At 39.0% G+C, this 25,204-nt stretch overlaps 1 protein-coding gene across 1 annotated transcript in view; it reads left to right on the top strand.

Moving 5' to 3' along the window:
* ift172 (intraflagellar transport 172) overlaps positions 1–25,204 on the top strand; it is a 58,427-nt gene that overhangs the window by 26,457 nt on the left and 6,766 nt on the right. The window contains exons 24-42 of the mRNA XM_030047180.1: positions 1,047–1,167; positions 1,683–1,827; positions 3,119–3,208; positions 5,467–5,564; positions 8,217–8,352; positions 9,001–9,117; positions 10,316–10,458; positions 11,199–11,292; positions 11,606–11,670; positions 12,666–12,846; positions 13,330–13,439; positions 17,391–17,520; positions 18,674–18,772; positions 19,270–19,379; positions 19,820–19,883; positions 20,480–20,566; positions 20,846–20,962; positions 22,361–22,471; positions 24,454–24,573. Of these exons, the coding sequence (XP_029903040.1) occupies positions 1,047–1,167; positions 1,683–1,827; positions 3,119–3,208; positions 5,467–5,564; positions 8,217–8,352; positions 9,001–9,117; positions 10,316–10,458; positions 11,199–11,292; positions 11,606–11,670; positions 12,666–12,846; positions 13,330–13,439; positions 17,391–17,520; positions 18,674–18,772; positions 19,270–19,379; positions 19,820–19,883; positions 20,480–20,566; positions 20,846–20,962; positions 22,361–22,471; positions 24,454–24,573 (2,138 nt within the window). The remainder of the gene's footprint in view (positions 1–1,046; positions 1,168–1,682; positions 1,828–3,118; positions 3,209–5,466; positions 5,565–8,216; positions 8,353–9,000; positions 9,118–10,315; positions 10,459–11,198; positions 11,293–11,605; positions 11,671–12,665; positions 12,847–13,329; positions 13,440–17,390; positions 17,521–18,673; positions 18,773–19,269; positions 19,380–19,819; positions 19,884–20,479; positions 20,567–20,845; positions 20,963–22,360; positions 22,472–24,453; positions 24,574–25,204) is intronic.

Below are 25,204 nucleotides of genomic sequence, written 5' to 3'. Positions count from 1 at the left end.
TTAAAACATTAAATTCATCTGTTTGATTATTATCAGTTATGAACCTGAGACTTGGTGGAAAGGTTAGTCATGGAGCAAGGAGGAGCTGATTAATTTTTGGTGAATATTCAACATGTGGAACTGGTATATATTGACAATTGCATAGTGTTGGTGGAAGTAAGCACTCTACTTAGTGCTGTCTCATTTGGTTCCTCACTGCTGTAGGGTTCAGATGCAAATTCAAACAGAATTTAAAGGACCATCCAGTGATTTTGCATGTTTAGCATAATATCTACAGATTTCATGTTCACATTTCTGCTAATCTTTTCCAAGAGCAACCAGAACTCCAGTATCGTTTTTCCTCCCTTTTATCCAGCCATTGGTTTGCACTTATTCCACTACGATATAAAAATTAATATTCAGACTTCAAACTTTCTTCACACCAGTGTACCATCACCATAATAAAGTTGTCCACATTAGTTCTCCTGAAAGCAGCAGCACTGCTGTGTTTTGATGACTTGAAATTGGGTGGAGTGGAACCGTTTGTCTCCCAGAATATAGTCACTGAGGAAGTGTTTGCTTTTCACAGTCAATTATCAGTTCTGCAGAAGCAGAACTTTATAAGGTGGGTGTTTCAACCAAAAATTCTAAATTTAAAATGCATATATTGTGAAATCTTTTGTACCTTCACGTGATTTGCAAAATGGTTTGTTGCAAGGTAAAATGTGGGTAGATTGTGGTATCTGGGCCGAACTTTCAGGATAATTCAAATAATAATTCAATAATAATTGTTAGTTGCCACTCTAGGTGAACTATCTTGCACAAGTGTCTTACTCAAAATGGGAATTTGAAGGTTCATTCTGTAGGAAGTCGGCATTTTTGACTTTCTAGCATGTCTAGAGAGAGAGATGAAAAAAATTAAGAAAATGAATGAAAATGAAAATTGGGCCTAAGCCTGACTCAAATCAGTCAATAACCTTGGACCATGGACATATGAAGCTTAGTGTAAGTTTAGATTTATCTGTATGATGATTTATCTGTGATGTTGGTGTCCCTGTCTAATTTAGCGGTGGAGCTGGCACGCATTGCCTTCCCTGCTGATGTGGTCAAACTAGAGGAGGCCTGGGGAGACTATCTAGTCCAGCAGAAACAGATGGACGCCGCCATCAACCACTTTATTGAAGCTGGGTAAGTAATGTCTGGGGGGTGGATGGATAGAGTGGAGGAGAGAGTGCACGAGACCACTCAGTCTAACAGACGTAGCTCACATTGCTATAAGTCACCACCAAGACCCTGGTAGAGAGAGGGTTGGAAAATAGGGTTCAGTCAATATGGGATTTTGAAAGAGTACATAACTGCCAAAAGCTGGCATACTGTATTGTGCTGATATTCAGTAGGTTTACATTCATTTTCATTTTACCATTGACTTAGTTGCAAGGCCTGTTAGAACTGGAAGGGGTATGGTCACGTTTGCACGGGTGAGACGCATTTTGATTGTCATTAGTGGAGGTAATCAACCAAGCAGAATGAAGCCTACATAACACACCAAGAGCAGGCGTATTTAACTGCAACACACAGAATATGCTTAGCTCGGTTGACCCCCACTCAGTCACTTTACCACAGCACTGGTATAGCAAATGATTCCGATAAATATGGGAACATCTGTACTAGAATCTGTATTATCTCCTCTTGTCTCCTCTTAGCTGCTCTATTAAGGCCATAGAGGCGGCCGTTGGTGCTCGGCAGTGGAAGAAAGCGGTCCACATCCTGGAGTTACAGGAGGATTCATCAGTAGGAAAATACTACCTGAAGATAGCTCAGTACTATGCCTCCATACAGGACTATGAGGTGAGAGAGATGTGGGAGGAGGGAAATAGAAATACCTACTGCTACCACTGATCTAGTGTTAAAAGATGTGTGTGTGTGTGTGTGTGTGTGTGTGTATAAATTTTATTCTGTAAATGAAAGGGTATGTAGACAGAGTTTAGGTGGGGTTAACCTGCAACTGTGAAATAAGATGGAATGAGCAATTTCCCACTGGCAGTATAAATTTGTCTTTTTTCTTATCCCCTAGATAACCCTCCACACATGCACACAAACCCTGTACACATATGCATTTTCAGCTCAGAGCCCAGGAATGCCAGTACAGTGCCCCAGGAGTAGTCTTAGCTGTCTTGCTCAAGGGCGCTTTGGCAATGATGACAGGCACTGTGGCTGTAATTGAAGCTTAAATGTAAAAAATACAGGGACGGAGAAGTGTGAGAGAGCTAGGAGAAAGGAAGAATCTGGGCATAAATACAAAGAAAACCAAAAATGCAAGCGAGAGATAATGGTGAACTGCAGCATGTTGTGCTTGTTATGATGAGCCAAGCTTAGCCAAACACTCTCTCCAGATTGCCAGGCTCTGAAAATAGCAGGCTATCTCAGTCTGTCTGGTTCTTGGGTGTATTCAGAGAATGTAATTAAGATAACAAGCCTTTGCTTTCCAACTTCTGGAATTTGCAGGAAAGACTAAATGCAAATTGAAATGATAAAGCAAGCAGGCACCCACAGGTTTTCATAGGGAAATAGGGGTGTTTATCCAGGAAAAACATTGACTAGACTTTTCTCAAACAGAGTAGATGAAACGCCAACACCTGCTAATGTCAAAACTCTCTCCCATTATCTATCAGTTCTTTTCAGGGAGAATTATTGTCTGAATGCTAGAGAAAATGTTTGACTGTTTTATTGTAGCCCAGTCACATTGCAAACAACAGGATAGCTCTACCTCAGAAAATAATTCGTTGTTAATCTGTATTTTTTCACTTAAAAATTGACGTGTGACAGCTAAGCATGTTTCAAATGTGTTTTTAAAGCTATAATATAAAGTCTTATGAGTCATAATGGATTTTTGACATTTGTGTTCCATATACACACATTATGTGTGTGTGTGTGTGTGTGTGTATATATGTATATATATATATATATATATATATACATACATATATATATAAATATTGTGTGTGTGTGTGTGTATGTGCATGTGTGTATAGATATGCACAGATATATTACAACTACTGAAGGTTTCTGTACAGTATGAGTAGTATTATATTATGGTATTCTGAATGTGTGTTCTTGTGTGTGTGTTACCTGCCTATAGGCGGCAGAGCAACTGTTTGTGAAGGGAGGTCATATTAAAGATGCCATAGACATGTACACAGGAGCTGGACGATGGGAGGAGGCTCACAAGGTCAGTACACACACATCCGATTTTTTTTTTTTTTTTTTTTTGAACCTGTTGACAATATCTTGAAATTTGACCATTGTTATGCCAAAATAATGGTATTGCCTCATAGGAAATTTAACTTCTCAACAGGCAGTTTCAGCTAATTCAACATCCAATCTCAACTGTTGCACTACAGTGTTATATTCACAGATGAATGAACTTACATTAGCAAAGTAGGCTAGTTTAAAGCTGGCCATTGACTTAAACTCCTGGATCAGTTATGCATAGCTTTCCAACCAGGTTTACTGTTTTAACATTCTTAGATTTTGTAATGTACACTAAACACAATACCACAGAAGTAATGTCTAGTTCATGTAACCTACACAAGTTGGATATTTTGTTTTCCACTTGATGCAATCAGAGGTGAGGGAATCATGAATCAGTGGCTCTGTTCACACCTGGTATTGAAATGCATCTTTAGTGTTCTGAAGTGGCATTAACATGCATCTCCAAATGCGTCTCCCCTGGCCACTTGCAATCGGATCTCACTCTCTCACTCTTTCACTCAAAAAATAAAAATAAAATGGCATTTAACAGACAGCAGGTATTTAACAAAAGGAGATATTCTTGCTCATTCCAGCGTCTTATTTATGTGTTGTCAATTATTGAAGACATATTTCACATCTGTTACACGCTCAACCCGATCACGTTCAGGCTCAGATTATTTAATTGTTCTAGTGGGTTTTAGAGGTTCTCCACTTAGGTGGATAAATCAGCCTAGAACATTTCTGTGCTATTCCTGTAGTGACTGCACAAATCACAGTCACCTGTAATATTTCTGTAGTAATCATATAGTAATTCCATTGGTCCAGGGTTAGAAAGAGTGTGTTTAATTGCACTGGGGCATGAAATTTAAGAAAGGCTGCCACACACGTCTGTTCACACCTCTGATGCGATGCGGACACAAGCATCACAGGCCACCTCCGAATGCATCCAATCACTCAGAAGGTATTGAGGATGGATTGCTGCTGATTACACCTGTACTCAGAGGTGTCAGCCCGTATTCGGATTTCTCAGGAGGGATGTTAATCCCAGGTGGGAGCAAGGCCAGTGTGCGTCCATCCACAGTGCCATTTGTCACACAGTGGCATAACTTCCAAACGCAAATGTTTCCAAATGCTCGGATTTCAACCAAATTTTGTAGGAAGGTTGAGCAGGGCTTAGGAAAGAATTGGCTAATTTTTCGCACCTCTTGGCCAAATGGGAACATGGTGGGTGTAGCATATCACAAAAAATAGCTTCTGTGGGGATTCAAACGTCATCACAAAATTGAAGGCGGGTGTGTCATGGACCACAGAAGACCTGAGTAACTTTTCAGACTGTTCAGTTAAAAGGGGGCGTGGCAGTTGGCAGTACCTACCACAAAAAGTCACAGAACTTCCCACTGGATTAGTGTAATGCCACAAAATTTGCACAAACTGCTGACAAGTTGGTTGACACATGGCCACGCCCACCTCTGATTGTGCTCTTGATTACAGATTCAGGATCAGTTATGAGGTCTACTGATTTTCATTCACTTTTTTTTTTTTTTAAACTGTGACTGGCTATTGACACTCTGATGTAGATGATAAAAGTGCCAAATAAGTAAGTAACAAATAAGTAATTCCACAAGACAACAGTTCTAGCTAACATGGGGTAAAAATCTGGTACAGAGGAAGAACAGAGTGATAGTGTGATGATACGGAGAGAAAACAATCTCTGTAGTCCACTAGGAATAATCCAGCTGTCAAAAAATGAAATGCCCATTTCTGTCTGAAAGTAAACAAATGCACATGGGGCCATACAGCAGGCAGTTTCTCAAAAGTGGTATCATGTGTCAAAGAATAAATTATTACTTAAATTTCATATTTCAAAAGAAAAGGTGGTCATGTAGACAGATGTTGCAGGGGTTACTGTGTATTGTGTAAAGTACATCTTCACTCCAGACATCTTCACATCTTCACCTTCCACTTTGACTGGAGCTCTTCCAGGGGCGGTGCTTGAAAATGTGATATTAAGCAAAAGATTTCAGTGGTCAAGAGTGCACTTTGCCCAGACTGAAATCCACAAAGCACTAAATGATTCTGGATTTTTTTTTTCTTGCCACATGTGTGCACACTTGCTATACAAGTCACAAAATAATTTCTTAGAAAGTTTCTTTGAAAGATACATGCTTGGTGTAAAACAGTTTTGACCCTAACATAGAGGTATGAGATGCCATCATCTGTGATTTTTGTGCTCAGTTGGCAGTGAAGTGTATGACGGAGGAGGAAGTGTCAGATCTGTACATCAGTCGAGCTCAGGAGCTGGAGAGAGATGGGAAGTTCAAGGAGGCTGAGAGGTAAACTATAGTCTGTTTGTGCCTGTGTTGGTCATTGTTTTGTTAGTATCCTCTGTTAGCTGCTTTCAATAGCTGTTCTGTCTTTATCAGTAAGTACAGGACATTCTGGTTCGGTGGAAGGTAGCATGACTCCATCCATCTGTTCCTGCCAGCCAGGAAGCGGGAGCTAGCCAAATTAGCCATACTAGCCATGACAACATGTGAAGTGAGACCATATCTACCCTCACTGACAAGATTATGTGACAACAAAAACTAATCAGCACTGTAGAGAGCACGAAATGATGCTTTCTGTCCATAATTTAATTTGACGTTTGAAAATTTCAGCACATGCTGATAATCCAATATATTCATTTTACAACATAAATTGTGTAGTGCTAATGACTTGTCTCCATCTACAACTCCTTTTCTCTTTGTCTCTCTTTCCTTTCATTATAATGCACATTTGCACACCTCGACACTTTCTGTATATGAATGCCCCTTGTAGAGCTGTAGAGCTGTAATTTTATGCTTTTACCCGCTAAAAGTTATTACTATACTGTATATTTATTTACAGAAATATGTGTATCTCTGTTGTCACTGCTAATTCATATTTGGGCTCAAGTGCTGTCATATCAAAACAGTGGATCTCAAAAAGTTACTGGCCTGTGTGGTGGTGAACGTTGGCTGCCAAAGACGTGTTACATACATTTGGCCTTTGCTGGTGTTAATTTCAGATCACCTTCTTCTTTTCAACTCATATGCTCTTGACACAACACAATTTCCCCGTAAGTTTTATCTTTTCTCTTTTTGGCCTTTATTACCTTTATTTTAAGACTTCACATTGTACACAAACTTTGACAATGTTTCTGAATATGGGAAGCAAATGACAAGACATACACCACTTTATTATCTTGTATAGGAGCCTATAATAGGACTTTTAACAATTGTGAATTACACACGCAAATCCTAACTAACTGTAGGAATCCTGTCTTATCTTGAGTTAGGAAATCCTAAATACTCAATCCAGCATCGGTTATCAACTTTTGTCTCCAAGCTAAGCGACTTGAGTTGAAAAAAAAAAAAAAAAAACAGCCGGGAGAGCCCCACGTCACCTGGTCAGCCTCTCCAAATCTGGTGGCAGCTGCTGGGCTAAGTGCAGAATCATAGCCCGGGGTTGACTGCAACCTCTAATGAGCGTTTTGCTATCAAACTGCAACACATCGTTTGGTCTGCCATGCGTCTTTTGGCAAGTAAGTTCTGCCTGTTGCCATTTTGTTGGTTGTGTAAAAGCAATAAAAGAGCAGCTGTGACGATTTTGGGAAATTAGCATGCTTGTGTAATACACTTTTCCCATCTTAAGTTAGGACTGGAACTTAGCTTAGCTTGGCTTAGGAACTGCTCGTCTGTAATGACTGTTTTCCAAAGCAGGTCCTAACCCTAATTACCATGGTTACCAAACAATTAAGATAGGATCTGCTAGTGAGGAAGTCTGCAATATGGCCTTTGGTCTCCTCCTGCCCAAGGGCATTTCAAAGATGATGCCTGAGTGTGCCATCTCATTTTATAATCAGTGTCTCTGTTGCTACTCTTTTAAGTGGTATTGACCCTCTCCCCGTCCTTCAAGCGCACACACTCACACACATTTACACACACCACCACATCCATTTTCCAATGGATAATTTAATTGTGTCGCCGTAAGGAGCGCAGGTGCACCCAAATGCAAGTAACTGGAAGCAAGCACGACTGAAGAGTGTGATATTTAGGAATGAGGCATGAGGAAAACAGAAACTCACACTCTCAGGACCACGGGTTACAAGGCATACTGGCAAACACAATGAACTGATGAAGAATGGAACCGAAAGCAAGCCTTAAATACAGACTGAACTAATTAGCTAGCTAGACACACCTAGAGAAAGGGCAGGAGCACAAGACTAGAGGGTACAGGAGGATCAGCTGAAACAACAACGAGGACAGGCAACACAAGGGCAGGGCTAATGAGACGATGCAGGGCAGGTGTGGAGATGAACACACTGACCAGACAAGAGGAGACCAATAAGGACAAAAGAGCACAGAAAACCAAGACACCAGAAACACTTGGGAAACAGAAAAAATAAGTCCAACACAGAGGTCAGAATGCAAAAAGTCCATCGACATGAGTCACAAGAGTGCATAAAGACACAATCATGCATATAAACACCCATTTTGTCCCTCACCCTGCACCTTGGAACGTTTTGGAATTTCAACTTGCCAATCACACACACACACATACACACACACACACACACAGAAAAACCTCTTTGTGTTACACTTCCTCCGTTCTCTGCACTGAAGGGTTCTATTACAGGGTCAAAGGCCAGCCTCCACCGGAAACCAGCAGGAAAGTGCACAGTCCTAAATTGGACTTTGATGAGGTACTGCTGCGCTTTGACCAAGTGTAATTGTTACACAGTGCACCTTTGCCCAAACCGAGTCACCATACACACACACACACACACAAACACAGATGCTACAGCCACCTGATTTATCATTCTTGTGGGAACGATCTAAGCTGTGCCTGATGTAAGGTGTCACCTTGTACCTTAACTTCATCAGCCCTATTGATTCTTCCACCGATTTTAAACAGCACAATTTATCAGCAAGTGTGTGTGTGTGTGTGTGTGTGTGTGTGTGTAGGCTGTATATCACGGTGGAGAAACCCGACTTAGCCATCACCATGTATAAAAAGAACAGGATGTTTGAGGATTTTATCCGCCTGGTGGCCAAGCACCACCCTGACTTGCTGGCTGAGTCCCACCTGCACCTGGCCAAGGTAAAATGCTGTGGAATTCTGTGGTTCTTTGTCAGTACTGGGTTTGAAGGCCAGTAGTGACAGCCAATATTTTACCTTACCAAAAATACATTTTCAATAATCTTTGCCATTTTTTGATTTTTACTACTCCTTCACTAAAGAAATCAGGTGAATTTGTCCAGGTTTCAAAGGCTTAGCATAGCAACAAATGAATGAATAAATAAATAAAATAAAATAAAATAAAATAAAATAAAATAAAACTGTCATGTAGTGAATAAAATGTGGTTTGAATGATGTCTGGGAAGCTGTGAAGCTGAATTGATGTCAATGAAACATTTTGCTGTTATTGCTCAGGAAGAAATATGTTAATATTGATATTACTGTGCAAGCAAATAGGCCAACCAAACGCAAGCACAAGGACTTGCTGGCAATCATGTCATGCACTGATCGCATCTGTTTTGACTGGATAAAATTTTGTCTAGCAGTCACTGTCCAGAATATCTTAAGAAGGAACGAAATACATTAATTATTTGGTATTGTAGATATGGGTTTTATACAAAGTGTTAGCTAAGATGAGAGTATGTTAAATTTCATTCCCATTCAGAAAATGAGTGCAGGAGAAAAGAGGCTATACTGTACCTAATGCTTGGATTGGTGTGTGTCTTCCAGGAGTTGGAGGCGGAGTCCAGGTTCCCAGAAGCAGAGTACCACTACATGGAGGCTGGAGAGTGGAAGGCTGCTGTCCACATGTTCCGAGTCACTGACATGTGGGAGGATGCATACAGGGTAGATACAGTTCAACTGATTCTGTTTTGGTTACTTTGCTTGTCATCCCATCCACGTATGAGCTGTTCTATTCCACATCCACTTATGACTTGTTTTTGCTGTAACATGAACAGAATTGTTGATGCATATGCGAGGTAAGATGAAACTGTAGTGAGTCTCCTGGGGAAAGGGGGTCATTGCACAAAAAAAGAGAATAGAAATGAGAATAGAAATTTCAGCTCTGAATGCTGAAGAATGTATTTTGATGTGTTATCTATGATGATATATTACTTTTTCCGTGTAATTTGTCCATCTTAAAATGCAGCAATATTGTTAGTGTAAATTGAAGGCCGCCCAAGGGTTGGGGAGCAGCATAATTTTACATTTTAATTTCTAAATTAGTTCAATCAGTTTTTATTTTATAAAAATGACTAGTTTTAGCTTAGCTTTACTTCATTTAAGCATTTTTCATTATAAGTAATCGTAGGATAAGAAAAAAAAAATTCCCTGCACACTCTTAATATTAGCTTCTTTGTGTGTGTTCTTTGAATACAGTTTTAAGTTTGTGGGATTCTTCACCTTAAGAATTGTTCCACAAATTTAATTAGTTGTGATAATGGCACACCTGCAGTCAGAAATAGTCATAAGGACGATGCTCAAAACAGTCCCTTAGGGGACGGGACTGTCACATTTCCTTTCAACTCTTGTCATTGTTCTCAAATTGAACCCTGATTAGGAAAATCCTACAAAATGACCATAATTCTTCAAATATTTATTTTAAACTATGGTTTGACATTAAAATTAAAACTATCATTTGGTTTCAATTAGGGCTAGGGTTGCAGGTTACTTTAAGATTAAAGATTTAGGGCTAGGATTAGATAAGGATTAGGTTTGGTTTAGGGAAAGGGTTAAGGCTGCAGTTAAGACATTTGTGCTGCCACTACAATGAACAAAATGAACTAACTTGTAACACCAATATTTGTTTTTGTGTGTGTATTTCCCTATTGGGCCTTTTTATTGCCACTGTTGATTTGAGAATACCAACTTTTTTTTTTTTTTTTTTTTTTTTTTTTTTTTTTTTAGATTATCTTTTGATTGCATGGGTTCTTTATAGCCTTAGAAAATGTTTGTAGTCATTGAAGGTCTTCAGAAGTATAGTAATACATGCGGCTGTTTCTGTGTGTGTGTGTGTGTGTGTGTGTGTGTGTGTGTGTGTCAGGTGGCTAAGAGCCATGGTGGTGCAGGTGCCCAGAAGCAGGTCGCCTACCTGTGGGCCAGGAGCCTGGGAGGAGAGGCTGCCGTCAAGCTGCTGAACAAGTTTGGCCTGCTGGAGTACGCCATCGACTTCGCTTCAGATCACTGGTGAGCACCACCACACAAACCTCACATGGCCTCTACATGCTGCTGTGGCTCATTCGGATTTATTTGCTTATGGAGTACAAACATGAGTCTTCAAACCCTTGATGGAAATCATGAAAACATGTGGATACAAAACCCCAAAAATACACTAGGTAAGAGCAGACACTCAAAGCTTTAACTTCATTGTGTTCGAACGTCTTAGAAACAGAAAACCTACACCAACATTTGTCCTTCATGCAGCAAGATTTGTTGTCTGTGATGCAGTGCTACTTCTAGCACAGAAAGACCAAATTTCCACCCCCAGTCTCACAGATAGTCTTGGATAATGTTTTGTTAGCTGTATTTTTAAATTGTTTCTTTTAAAATTAGTCCACACCAAACAATAGGTGCCTTGCTCCTAACTGCAAGGCCTGTAAAATCACGTTTGATCTCCTCTGTTATGTCTCTAAATCCAGTTTCAGAGGCTTTGCCAGCCTGCAATAAACAAAATTCTGGGGGGAAGTGCTGAATAACTGTAATGTGTTAATTTTTTTGGGTGAGTGATAAATAACTGGAATAACTGAGTTTATCACAATATTGGTTTTTGACAGTTTCAGCCTAAAAGAACCCGTACTGATACTGGCCTTTACAAATGAATATTGGTTGATTATGTGTATATTAAACCAGTTAAGTGGGTTACAATTGTGAAACGCAGTTTCTTATATAAATTGAATTGAATTAAATTCTCTTCCTCTCCTCTTCAGCTCGTTTGACTTTGCCTTTGAGCTGGCCCGCCTTTCATGCAAACAGAAGATCCCTGAGATCCACCTTAAAAATGCCATGTACCTGGAAGATGAGGTAAATATTCCAAATTCATATTGCATACAGTAACTTAATTATCCACTAGTTTCCATACCTCTGTCACATGTTCTTCCATACTTTACCCAAACCACAAAGATTTTGTGGATCTCTTATTCAAAATCTCTCAAAATGCGAAAGTAACGGGAAATCAAAAACTCATCATCCATCAAGGTCACTCACTATTTTGTTGTTCCCTCTTTTAATTTATTCCCATGTTCCTATTCTCTGAGAATGTGTCTGCTTTCCTCCAGCCATTCAGTTTAAAGTATGTAGCACTAATGCAGAATTCTGGAAATGTTTCCCTTCGAAGGGCAAGATTGCTGAGGCCGAGGTCGAGTTCATCAAAGCAGGAAAGCCCAAAGAAGCTGTCCTGATGTGAGTACTGAAGACAACGGGATGCTGACAGAGCTTGCTAACACATTTAGCTCAATGGTAATGTCAGCAGCTAAGGAATAATGCTTTTTCACAGCAGCCATTTTGACATGAAATAGCAGGGTAAATGCAGGTGTTCCCAATAATGCTAATCAAGTGCCTGCTCTACTTAGTTCAAACCAGGGTCCTGATATTGTTCATGCTGGCTCACTGGAAAGACACATAAGTGGAATGAAAACTTTCATTAATAACACTTTTGTTTGCTTGCTATTTCATGTCAAAATGGCTGCCATGAAAAAGCACTGTTGTTAGCATTTGACCAATATATACATTTTCTGATGTGTCATGCTGACATTGGCCTTTTCATAAAAAATAAGTGTCATCCACCTTGATATGATGAGGAACCTCCACGACCAGAGAAATCATCCCACTGTAGTATGGGAGGATTTTACTGAACAATGTGTAAACCTGGAAACAGAATTAGAGATACTTCCCAATCCCGAGGGGCAATTGGGTAAATGAAAACTGCCTCACTCTGCCTTGAGGTACTGCTAGCCAGTTTTGATAATATTTCCAGGAGGATTATCATGATCATTTGGTTTTCCCATCGCACGCTGCAACATTCAACCAATCAGTATTTTTCCCACTCCATTCTAGAATTGTAACAAGCTAGGGGATTTATCCTCAACTGTATCTGACAGAACTTTTATTGAACTTGGAGTTATCTTTCAAGACGTCATTTCTAAGAAGAAACTTTTGGAGGTTTGGAGGGTTTTAATCATGGTCAGTAACGACTCTAGTATTAATTGATCACATCACAGTGCAAGAATATCTGAAGTTAGTTTTCCTTTAGCAAGTTCTGATAGCTTACTCTTTGCTACAGCAGGATGCTGTTGTTCTGTAGCTCACACCGAGTGTTAACGAGAATTTTATGGTTTTTATTTATGTATTTATTCAATTTAGTTTTTTTTTTTTTTTCTGTGTGTGAACTCTCCCAGGTATGTTCACAATCAGGACTGGACCAGCGCTCAGCGGGTGGCTGAGAGCCATGACCCAGACAGTGTGTGTGACGTTCTGGTCGGCCAAGCAAAGTTCTGCTTTGAACAGAAGGACTTCCAGAAGGCTGAAGCCTTCCTTCTCCGCGCCCAGAGACCTGAACTGGCTGTTAAATACTACAAGGTACCAATAAGAGTCACAATCTCTTTTATGCTAATGAGAAAAATATTCATTCTAATGATTATACAAGGGTGAAAAGAATTCCAAAATGTTCATATGTACAGATTTGTAATTGGTACACAAGCTCAGATTTATTTCTGAGTTTCCGATCTTTCCCATGAGAGGCTGAAGATGAACATCTGGCCAACTGGCCTAATTTTGTTCTCTTAAACATAATTGTTATCCCTTTCTTGTTTTTCTCACGTTCTCCATCTGTCTTGCTCTCTCAAATCCACACTTTTATGTCTGTTATTTTTCTCACATTTCTCACTCATTCCAGTATTCTGTGTGTTTCACAGGATTAGACTGATATATGGGTACTGATATATTCGTTTTAAAGGGAGGATCTGGCCAGAATCAGAACTTTAGGACGACAGTCTGACAGTCTGTATGCTGTTGTCATGATTTGTGATTTTATGTGGCGATATTGTGTACCTGTTTTTCTAGGATGTGGAGATGTGGAGTGATGCCATGCGCATCTGTAAGGAGTACATCCCCAACAAGCTCTCCATCCTCCAAGAGGAATATGAGAAGGAGGCCACCAAGAAGGGCAATCGGTGAGACCAGGACCACATAGAAAACACAATAGGATTCATTACTTAGAATGGTCTTTGACTGTATCATAGCCCGATCAGATGTCACATTAATCTATCTGCATTTATCTGCATCTTGAGTCCCAATGCAGCTCATTGAAAACTGGATGATAACTCGACAACACACTGTGCAGTGTCTGGTCAAACTTGTTACTGATGTGATGCTCTCCTCCTTGACAAATGTTCAAAACACATGAAAAATACAAGCTCAACCTCAATTTTGTTCATAAAATAAATCTTTAATGTTCAGAAAGTCAAAACTCCATGAGCCAGCACTGCCTCTAGCACACTAAGACCAACTCTCTAATAAGACCAACACACAGACCAACCAAACACCAAAACCCAATAAATAACCCAGTTTTATAAAATACTGTGGCTTTTTATATTCTGATTTACATGCTTGATATGGGTATAAGTTGCTATTGGTATAGTTTATTTGTGTGTCAAGGCTACATGGTCACAGAGAATAATGTTTTATGGGTGAATGTTGGGCTTGGTGTGGAGTTTTCAGTTTCTGAGACAAACAGAAATCTCTTGAGAGTCTGGCAAACAGTATGCACACTTCCTCTGAGGGTGTGAACGGGTTGCATTTGGACTCAAGATGCAAGTATATGTAAATGAAGAGCAGCGGTATCTTGAAGCTGTCAAGGCAAACTTTGCCCTTGATAACACTTTATATCATTTTAAAAAATAATAATAGCAATGGAATAAAAATGTGTGCAAAGTGCTTTAACAATCAAATAAAAACTAACACTAACCTCATTCATCAAAACAACATACCATCAGGTGAAAAGATGAGAATATAAGGTAAAACTCATAGCAAGAAATAATATAAAATACATCATAATAACGGAAGTCTAAGTTACAACATTAAAAGATGATGGTGATTCTGTTAGCCTATGTTTACCTAGCAGGTTGATCCAAAGCCAAAGGTTAGTCTTAAGCCTAAACTTTGGAACAGTAAAAAGGGCTCTTGTGTCATGGCGTCAGTAGCATCAGTTGTTGTAATTGCAATAGAAGAAGATACCAGAAGCTTTGCCAACTTGACTTTTACGGCTGCCTGTGGTTGTAAGATGTGTCTGCAAAACCATGGCTGCTGGATACTAGGATGAGGAAATTGTAAAATTGTTGATTTACAGCAGTGGAGAGAAATTGCTGGCACAATTTTCCCCAGTAGTTATTGTATAAACACACAAGTCTCTGTGAAGGTGTGGATATTTCCTCAACTGTTCTCTCTGTCTCTCTTCAAACCCATCCATTTCTTTACTGCCCCAAAAAAATCTTCTAACTGGCTGTTTCCATTTCCATGGCAACAATGGCGCTCTCTGTCCATCCAACTAATGAAAATGTAAGACAATAAACGACTGCATTTGCGACCTTCAACAAGTGCCAGACACTGTCGGATGAAACATGTTTCTGTCTTTTGAATGTCTTTGTGATTGTCAGACACATGTTTCGCAATCATAAAACAGCCTTTAATCCCACACTTTAATAGTCTAGTGAGCTGAGGTTGCCATCCAGCTGTGTTATAACATTTTCATCAGCTTGTAAATAGAAAATTTATGTCTCATTTGTACAAAAATTACAATGTTCTTTTCCCCAAATTAAAGTCATCAAAGCATATCAAACTCATCAAGCGAAAGACGCTCTGGAGCATTCAGAGCGCCTGTTTTAATGCTTTTCTTGTGTAAAAATGAAATGCCATTGTGGCTAAGATTGTTTATGTATTGCTGAGTGATGATTGTGGCACTCGCTTCTCAAATTAGTTTTGTCAAGCATGTGGTCAGTTTTGCAGTTGTTAAGTGTGAGGTGTCATGACATTGTGCAGCCATGGGCTTCTTCAACGGTGCTTTTTTTTTTTTTTTTTTTTTTTAAAGAATGAAGGGAACTTAAATTGTGGTGCAGTAGCAGGGACACATCCATTAATAACAACCCAACCTCAACAGATTTTTTTTTCTGTTGACAGTGATGAGACAAATCAGAAAGAAAATGCTCAAGTGAGAACATAAAACAACATCAACATCAAAGGCAACACCAAAAAAGTCCCAAACTGTGGGTCACAAAGTCAAAGAGCCTCATTTATACCAGCTAAAGACTGTGTTTCTTAAGTGACAAAGCTTACAGCCAGCCCTAACAGTATTGTAAAAATGATCACTGAAGTCATAAAATCATTTCTAAATCTACATGCATATGATAAAAAGCAAAACCATAAAATTGGAAAATCATGCATCATGAAATTCATACTTTGGGTAATGATAAAGACCTAAGATAATCAATTTTGCGTATTGATTTTACATTTTGAAAGGTTTGGATTTGAAAATATGGCACATGGCAACTTTTTTTTTTATTATTATTATTAATATGGCCTAGTATTTATATGACATAATCTTAAGGGTTTGTCCTGGATTCTTTTGACCCATTGTGTTTCTAGGGCCTCAAAACATTACTGAGAGGCTTCCAGAAAGCTGGAGAAAAAAATTACCAAAAAAACAAAACAAAACACAAAATCCACCATGAACATTTTATAAGTTCTTTTTGCAGTCCACCATTATAATCTATGCACAAAGTCAGTTTGATGCTTTATTAAAGCATGGTGGCTTTTTTTTTTTTTTTTAATCCCAAATTAAAACTCCTAACGAGGAACAGCTCGTTAGCCAACAAAGTCAGAGTGTGTACCCCCAATCTTGCTATCGTTTCTCCCTCTCTAATGACTTGCGGGAGGAAACATCAAAGGCTTCTTTGGGAAAAGAGAGGGAGGTGCGGGGGGGGGAGTGAAAAAAAAGCGTAAATTATTCCTGCATAGTTTTCAGTTCAGGCCCTAGCTGAGCGTTATGCGATCCTCGCCTAACTGCAATCCTCATTTGAGTTTGAGCTGGCTCATAGATCTATATACTGTATGTTCGAGAGAGAGAATAAGTATGTTAAATAGAAAGGGGTCTATGGACAAGATATCCACTGGTCATGGAATTCTTGGCACATAACAACATCATAGAGGTGTTTTCCAGACAGGGAAAGTCAGGAAATGTTGGAGTTTTACAGATGACCACTTTTCAGGAATGCAGCAGAATATATTTTCTGGCTTGTTTCCTACATTCTTTGCATTAGATTGTGCTTTTCAGCCCAACTGAAGCATTAACCGCATTGTTCACCCCTATAGAAAACACAACAAATCAGGTAGGAAAAACAATATTAGTTATGGAAACACTGCTACTTACAAAAGGTTCATGGGATACTTGAAAAAGTTGACTAAGACTGAAACATAATCTTAAAATAATCACTCATAGATATTTTTGTGTCTTAATGATGTCTAGTGAAGTAACTGTTTGAAACCTTAACAGATTCACTGGATTTCTTGAAAAAAAATAAAATAAAATACAAATAAAGGAGATTATCAAATAAACAGGAAATGACTTGAAAATTAGCAAGCAATTAGTTTATAGTTACAAGAAAATGCCATTTTTTTTTTTAGAAAAATCAGTAGCAAAATATTTTTTTAAATGTCAAGAAGACTATATTTGCAATTATTAAAATAATATATTTAAATATCAAATCAATGATGCTGGATCAGATTTGTTGTGTTTAAATGCATATTTAAATATTAAACCATTTAAGTAAAATTAATCTATTGCTCATCTTGCTGTGGTCCCCTTGGAAAACCCTCAAGGATCCCTGGGGATCCCCGGGCCCAACATGGAAAACCTTACTTCTATTTGTCATGATATGTCAGACACTGCTGATCAGAATAATGAATTTCACCACTTACCTGTATTCTAGCGTTTTCAAAATCACCCTTAAGAAATTCCGGCCTATTGTGGCGTGAGGGGCAGTACAGTTAGACAAAGGTCAAAACACCGTGACAGAATTGCTACTAACGCACGTGTGTGTGTGTGTGTGTGTGTGTGTGTGTATGTTCAGAGGTGTGGAGGGCCTTGTGGACCAGGCCAGAGAGTGGGAACAGTCAGGCGAATACTCCCGGGCTGTGGAATGTTACCTCAAAGTGAAGGACATCGCAAACATAGCCCTTATGGAAAAGTGCTGGATGAAGGTAAAAGCCATGCCTTCACTAAATAAATCAATCACAACTACACTATATGTATGAAATGGTTTACACATGATTGACAGTTTGCTTTCATTTCCATGCAGGCCATGTTTGATTTAGGTCGTGCCAGATAGGTAAAGCCAGCCAGTATATGGACAAAAAAACCCAAACATTTTACTGCAAATTTTTAAAAATATTTAGCCTAAAATTATCCTTTGGCAAGTGATAACAAAGCTGTGAGAAGTCCAAATCAAAGGCCTACAGCAGCTGGATTTAAGGAAGATGTTGATCCATAATTGCATAATATCAGCTAATGCCAGCCCACTTGATAGATAAATGTTATATTATATACTGGTCTTTTGCTTCATGTGATCTGCAATTAGAGCTGGTTTACTAGTTGGTTAGCAGCTAGCAACTTCACAGACCAGCAAACTAATGGATTGACAACTGACTTTACTGGTCATTAGCTTTCCAAGACCCAAAACAATGAAGCCTGTCTCAGTAAATATGAGGATAATAATCATATTAATAATGATAGACTTTACAGACAAATTCGTTTGAAGCCTAGAATATACAGGCTAGGGGAGCAGGACTTATTTTCAACTTAGGGCAGGGCTAGCTGAACAAAATTCCTCATTTTTGGTTCGATCCAGAATGTACGTAGTAAACTGCATAAATCATCATGGCGCCTCCACCATCTAGGAGTCAGGAGTGCATTGCCTGCCGAGTGGACAATTATTAGCTCTAATCAAATACAATCAATTAGTTAAAGGATATTAAATCAAAACAAATCAAATCAAGACCAGAGTAAGATGAATTTTACAAAGGAATAAGCATCAAACAAACAGGCTAAGCAGGAGTCAAGGAAAGAGCCATAATAAGCCAAAATAATACAGAAAATATTTGGAAAATATTCCTCTGACACAATTTTTTATTCGATAATAACTAAATGGTATTGGGAATAGCTAGGTGAGTCTTACCTGGTGTGTTGGTGGCTTTTTCTTTAACAATAATGCAGTTATTTATTTATTTATTTTTTAAGGTTTTTCCACTGAGTGCATGGAGTGTCTAATCCTTGTGTGTCCTGTAAGTGTAAGGTGTGACATATGGTCCTTAATGTGTGTGTTTGTGTGCGTGTGTGTGTGTCTGGTCTTTCCAGGCAGGAGAAATAGCCATCAAGTTCCTCAGTGGTGAGCGAGCAGTGGAGGTAGTCCAGACAGTTGGGCCGCGCCTCACACAGCTTAGGAAGTACAACGTTGTGAGTGAACACACACGCACACACACACACACACACACACACACACACACACCTCCTCTCTTCAATAAAGCAAATCACAGGTCACATGGAAGAGAGCCAAGACTCACATTTTCGAGCATCTTGGGGTTATTTGGTGCCACTAGACCTTGAGTGGTATTGTTCCCAAGTCAACCTGTTTGCTCCCCCTTCAAATTGTCAAAAGCTTTCTGCTGAAGAAATCTGAAAGCTGTTCAGCAAAGATTCATGTCTTTTTTTCTTTTTTAAGTTTCACCATTAGAAAGCCAAGTGGCTCTTGATAATGGGGAGGTGACTGGATTTTTGTTGAGTCTGACACCGCGACAAAGGCCAAAGCCCACCTGTGTCTTCACCAATGCTCCTGTGTCCTTCAGCTTCAGCCTCGTCTCATCTAAAGAGTGCTTCCATTCATCTAGTTGCTTTTCTTGCTTTCTTTTCGTCCTCACCCCTCCCCTTGCACTGTTTACGGTGCTGGGGTAAAGGCTGCAGAGCTCTACATGAACCTGGACCTTTATAAGGAGGCCATTGACGTTTTCATTGAGGGCGAAGAGTGGAACAAAGCAAAGAGAGTTGCCAAGGAGATGGTGCCAAGGTACAAACATATTTAATTATTGGTGAAAAATCAAAGACATACACAGAAGCTAAAACCAGAGTCAAAACACACATGCTGGGATGCATAAAACTGGATTCACTGATGTACACACATACACCAATAACACTCTTGTCATTAGTCTTTTATAGCTGATACTGGCATTTTTTGGGATTAAAACTGGTAGTTTTAATAGAGAATTTTTTTGTCCCGTAGTCTTAGTGCCGTTTCAGAGGCTTTTACACCTTCACAACAATGAAATAGTGTGGAAATGGCACTGAGTACTTGACATTAAAAATATAGTTAAAAAATCAATCAAAATTAAATGTGTATTGTGTGAGTAATGTTATAAAATAATAGTCTTCAGCTATTAGCAGCTAGTTGATTAACTTTCCCTTATTTTTCACACCTAACCTGCTACATTTGCCTCTTACTCCCGGTAGGTATGAGGACTATGTCGACCAGAAATACAAAGAGCACCTCAAGAGCCAAGGCAAAGTGGATTCTGTAAGTGGCCTCAAAATACTGATTTATTTTCAATCTAATTGACATTGTTAGGACTGAACAAGAAAAAATGCACCAATCAGCCGCTCTCTGGTTTCACCTGCGCAAGACTCAGCTATACTTAAATTGTTTTCTGCCCACAGGAAGTGGAAAATGCATGTTTTATCAGTATTAAAAAAAAGAAGGATGCAAATTGGACACCCCCCTCCTCTCCAATAACATGAACCATAATGAAAAGATTTCTACTTTTTGTAGAAATTTGGAAATAAGTCTTTCACCTATTTTGTGTCTTTGTTCTAAAGCAATTGTAGACAGACCAGAGTGAGCATGGTCTCCTGATGTCACCTTAAAAGATCTCTGTGTATTGATGTCGTCAAAATTAGAGTTTGCCAGAGTTACCCCTTGCTGCCATTTGGATGCTAATGTATGAAAGTTACTTAGCAGCTTGTGCGCAGCGGCTTGTGATATCATATCTCTGGGAGCTGGGGGAGCATGTTCCCTCAGCGCCCAGCATGCAGCCAGTCTGTCTTTTAACTTTCTAATTTGGACTCCAATTTGTTTTGCTTGGCTGGGACGTGTGTGTGTGTGTGTGTGTGTAGCTGGTCAGCGTGGATGTGATGGAAGCCCTGGACATGTATGTAGAGAGAGGCCAGTGGGAGAAATGTTTGGACACAGCAGCAAAGCAGGTACTGGACTATTAATCACTAACATGGCATTCACATAGTTTTGGAGTCAATGTTGGTCACTGGAAGGTTGCTGGTTCAAATTCTTGGACTGGTGGGAAAATGTTGGTGGATACAGTGAAACAGTAACACTCTTACCTGAAAGTTTACTCGAAAGTTTAATATGCCCTCTTAGGAGTGTGTGGCCCTTTTATACATGTAGAATCATGTGAATATCATGTAGTTGGTATGGTAGTCAAGTCAGTATCTCCTGCAGCAGCATGGTATGTTTGTGTTTGGCAGAACTTCAAGGTTCTTCATAAGTACGTGGCTCTGTACGCCACTCACCTCATCAAGGAGGGGGATCCCCTGAAGGCCCTGCAGCTCTATGCACAGCATGGAGCACCAGCCAACCCTCAGGTATGCACACACAAGTCAAGTCCTAATAAAGACCTTGTGGTTCACTGGTATCATTTCACAGACAGATGGGCCTACGTTTGAATCCCTGCTCTGATCTTTTATGTGTGGAGTTTGCATGTTCTCCCTGCCTCCAGGTTCAAAGACACGCAGGTCAGGGGAACGCTCTAAATTGCCCATAGGTGTGAATGTGTATTCGTGTGTTTGTCTGCCTGTGTAGACCTTTTTCACAGCAGTTGTTTTGATTGGAAATAGCATGTACTGTACAGAAAACACAAGTGTTACTAATGAGCTTAATTATGGTTCTGTACCATTTCGGTCTAACAGAACCAGGGCCCTACTATTGTTCCTGCTGGCTCACTGGAAAGGTTCTGCTACATTTAAGTGGAAGGATATTTTAATTAATGTTATTAGTAACACCTGTGATTAGCACCTGCTCTTTCATGTGAAAATGGTGAAAAAAGTCTATTTTGTTCTTTCTTATTCTTCTATACAATTTGTCTTACATAAATAGTCTCATACCAGTGAGCTATCAATGCTGTTCAAATTTTAATACACCTCTATATGGACACCATTAGTTGCACGAAGCACATCAAGACGGTACCTGATTTCTTGCCATGTTCACTGTGGCAGAGCCTCGTCAATGGTCGCAGTGGCATCAGTGATCTTTTGCTGAAATACACAAATGCAATGTGATTAAAAACTTTGATAACCACTGAGAACATAGAGCAAATAGATTTTTTAAACTGTAAAGAGACTTTGTGGACACCCTGTAATTCTAAAGTCATTTAAACCATTCCTAATGAGTTCATCTTTGTAAGTATTTAAACTGGAGGAAACACACAAAATTTGTCCTGAAAATGTAAGCTTTCTTGTTTTTTTATTTAGCTTTTCTTTTAACTAGGAGTCCCATTGAGAAAAAAAAATGCACAAAAGAGAACTGGTTAAAGCAGCAGTGCAAAATCCAAATAAAACCAAATACACCAACATACAAAAATACAAAATATTAACTCCTCTAAATATAGTTAGATTACCTCTGGGACTCATTTAGAGGGACATTTTATTATTAATTGGATTAATTGCAGACAGCGTCCACTGGCGCCTTCAGCCTTCAGGTTTTCAGCACAACTGTCTGGCAGCCATTTTGGAAATCCTTAGCTCTTGCTAACAGTGGCAGTGAACAGGGGATTGTGTTTGTCAATGTACTTGGCTGTGTCAGTAGAAATGAATAGACATGGTTGACATGGCATCTGATTGAATTTGTATATCAGTAATGTCAGTTTGTTTGTTAGCTAATCATTGTATGTGGTCATCTAACCGTCACCTATCTGATTTGAACACTACTTACCATTTGTGATGTGATGGAAAATTTCTAAATTATTTTCCTCCTGTTTCCCGCAGAACTTCAACATCTACAGGCGTCTGTTCCAGGACGTAGTGAACCTGCCAGGGACTGATGGACCAGGGTCTTACCTCATGTGGGCCGACCTCCGAAATGTCCTGCTGCTGCTGGTAAAGCAAAACTAGCTGTAATGTACTGGACAACATGAGGATGAACATAATGGAACCAGAGATGGAGCTGAGCCCTTCTCTATGAGAAAGTAGTCCTGATAGAACCAAGACAAAGACAATAGTATGGAAAGAGTTTGATATGGTCTTTAAAAGGCCTTTAAAAGGCTCATGATTGCTCATGATTATTTTGTGGCGAAATTCAAGATCTATAAGTGATACAGTTTAGTGTTTTCCGCAAACGTTTGTTCTTGTCAGAGTGGAAAAGCCCTTGAGATGGTATTGAGACACTAAAGGTAATCATGCATGCTTAATAATAATCTGACCAGAATGCCACATTAGAATTAGTTCAAGTTAAAGCCCTTAGGTGAAGAATGTGTACCCCGATATCTCACTTATGGTCGAAGAAAAATGAACACACTGCCTTGAAAATTACCGTTGTATTGCTTGCTGTTTTTATTCTGGTTGTCCTGCGTAGGATTTCCCACAAAATAACTGATATAGAAGCCTCAAGCAAAACATGATGGCTGACGCTCTTTATTTGTTTGTAAGTGAACAAAAACATAGACAAGTACAGATACTGTCCATTCCCAGCAGCCTGCTGCTGCTGTAATTTAAGTTACTACAGTCCTTAATTAGTTAAGACAAATTATTGTCAAGACTTCTGTTAGTTTCTGTAGAAGTAGCATACAAAAAAGTGAAAATCAGGTTTCCCAAAAAGGCCAAAAGCAACTGCAAAAGTGATGAGGAGGGAACCCACTGCAATGTGCAGAAAACATTTTATTACAGTCTTAAAATATGCAGCTATCAGTGTAACACGTCTATGCAGAAAACACAAAAAAACCCTACAAAGGCTTAAATATTCATGCAGAGCCCTTACGTAGCAACATGTTTCACATTGCACCCTCCTGCAGGCAGTTTGTGCAACTCGAAACGTGTTAAAATTCAAGTTGTCTGCATGTATATTTAAGCCTTTGTGGGTTTTTCAGTGATTTTTTTTGTTTGCCTGTTGTATGTGTTTTCTGTATGAGCCTGCAATGCTTTGAAAGATGCATATTTTACAGCTATAATAAGGTTTTCTGCTTTCCCTCTGCATGACTTTTATAGCTGCTTTAAAAGACAATTCCACTGCAAAACACCTGTCACAACATTAATTGTGACAGTTTTCTCCATGCACAAGTATGTTTGCCTTTCTCAGCCTCTCATATGAGCAGTTGTCTAGTTGCAAGTGCAAATTCTCTCCAAAGTGATGTCTGAATCTCTTAGATCTTATCTTCACATGTTTTCCACTTGGTCACAAAATAATTATGTGCACCTCCAAATCTTTTATTTCACTGTGGAAAAAAAATTGGTGTAGTTGTTGACACATTGACAAATCTGAATTTTGTTTTGTCAGATCTTGTATACAAACACAGATCTTTTTTTTTCACACATACAAAAATGTAACTCACAACATTTGTTAACATTTTTCTTTGAGCTTAAAGTCTTAAAGACTCTAATATGGCCTCATATAAAAAGAGCATTTTGAAAGGTTGCACGAGAACATCAAGGATGGAGATAAATCTGGATGGGGCATCTTACTTTGTCTGCTAAAGTCCATAAAATTGAATAGGAAATAAAACTTGATTTTATGCAGTTACAGCTTAAACTTGGTGATCTCCTCTTTAAGACCGTTTTTATATTACAAATATTTTCTTTTTCCTTATTAAAAAAACAAAACAAATGAGGGATAAATACAGCATATCTCAAAACATAAAAAGCTGGGGAATGATCTATAGTAATATAAAACGATAAAGGAATGCAGGAAATGAGGGAAAAACTCCCAACACTTTTTTCCCATACACAATCAGTGTAGTATTTATCGGTTCCAAAATAAACATCTCAAGAATCATGCTGCATCATATCCATCCTGCTATTATAGTTCTATTTCTTTTTGTTTTGTAGTCATGTGTGCTTTCTTATTTTGTGTGTTTGTGTGTTTTCAGTGTGGAAATTTGTCCAAGTCTGCTGAGGCCAATTCACCAGCCCACGAAGAGTTTGAACAGATGCTGCTGATCAGTCACTACTACGCCACGCGATCGGCTGCGAAAGGCATCGACCAGCTGGTACACACACATCCTCACGGTCCGATAAGACTGTCACGTGTTCACACTGAACCATAGCTAAAAACCACGCTGACTTTGACATGTCAGACACTGAATCACAATAGAAGCATTATGGGGAAGACAATCATTCCCTGAAGTTCATTGTTCAATATCTTTAAAATATCCAGAAACACATCTGTAAGACGTTTAGTATTTTGTCAAGTGAAGACTTACATTTCTTACTACCCTTTTAAAAGGATTCTATATTTCATTAAAAAACATTCCAGCAAATTTTTTGGAAAGAATTGGTGTCAGGCATTGCTGATTTGATTTTGATGCCTCTTGAGGAAATAATATATCTCACCACTTTGCTTCAGTGTTTCCAAATAACACAGATTGGTAACCTAATCAAATTTTTAATAAGCAGTCAGACCTCTCACCCCAACAGCTGGAACACCATGAAATTTGGAGTACATATTCATCTTATCTTTGCTCTTTTCACTTCTCTCCAGGACCATTACTATAAGCTACACTGGATTTTCCACCATTATGAAATTCTTGAACGGTTGTGCACCTTTAAAGTTTTTTCACAAATGACTGCATCATATATAAAACTAACCAATATTTTCAAAAGAAATGACTGTACCACACA

The sequence above is a fragment of the Myripristis murdjan genome, chromosome 24 (assembly GCF_902150065.1).
Source record: "Myripristis murdjan chromosome 24, fMyrMur1.1, whole genome shotgun sequence".
Taxonomy (NCBI): Eukaryota; Metazoa; Chordata; class Actinopteri; order Holocentriformes; family Holocentridae; genus Myripristis; species Myripristis murdjan.
This window is presented reverse-complemented; position numbering and strand designations above follow the sequence as displayed.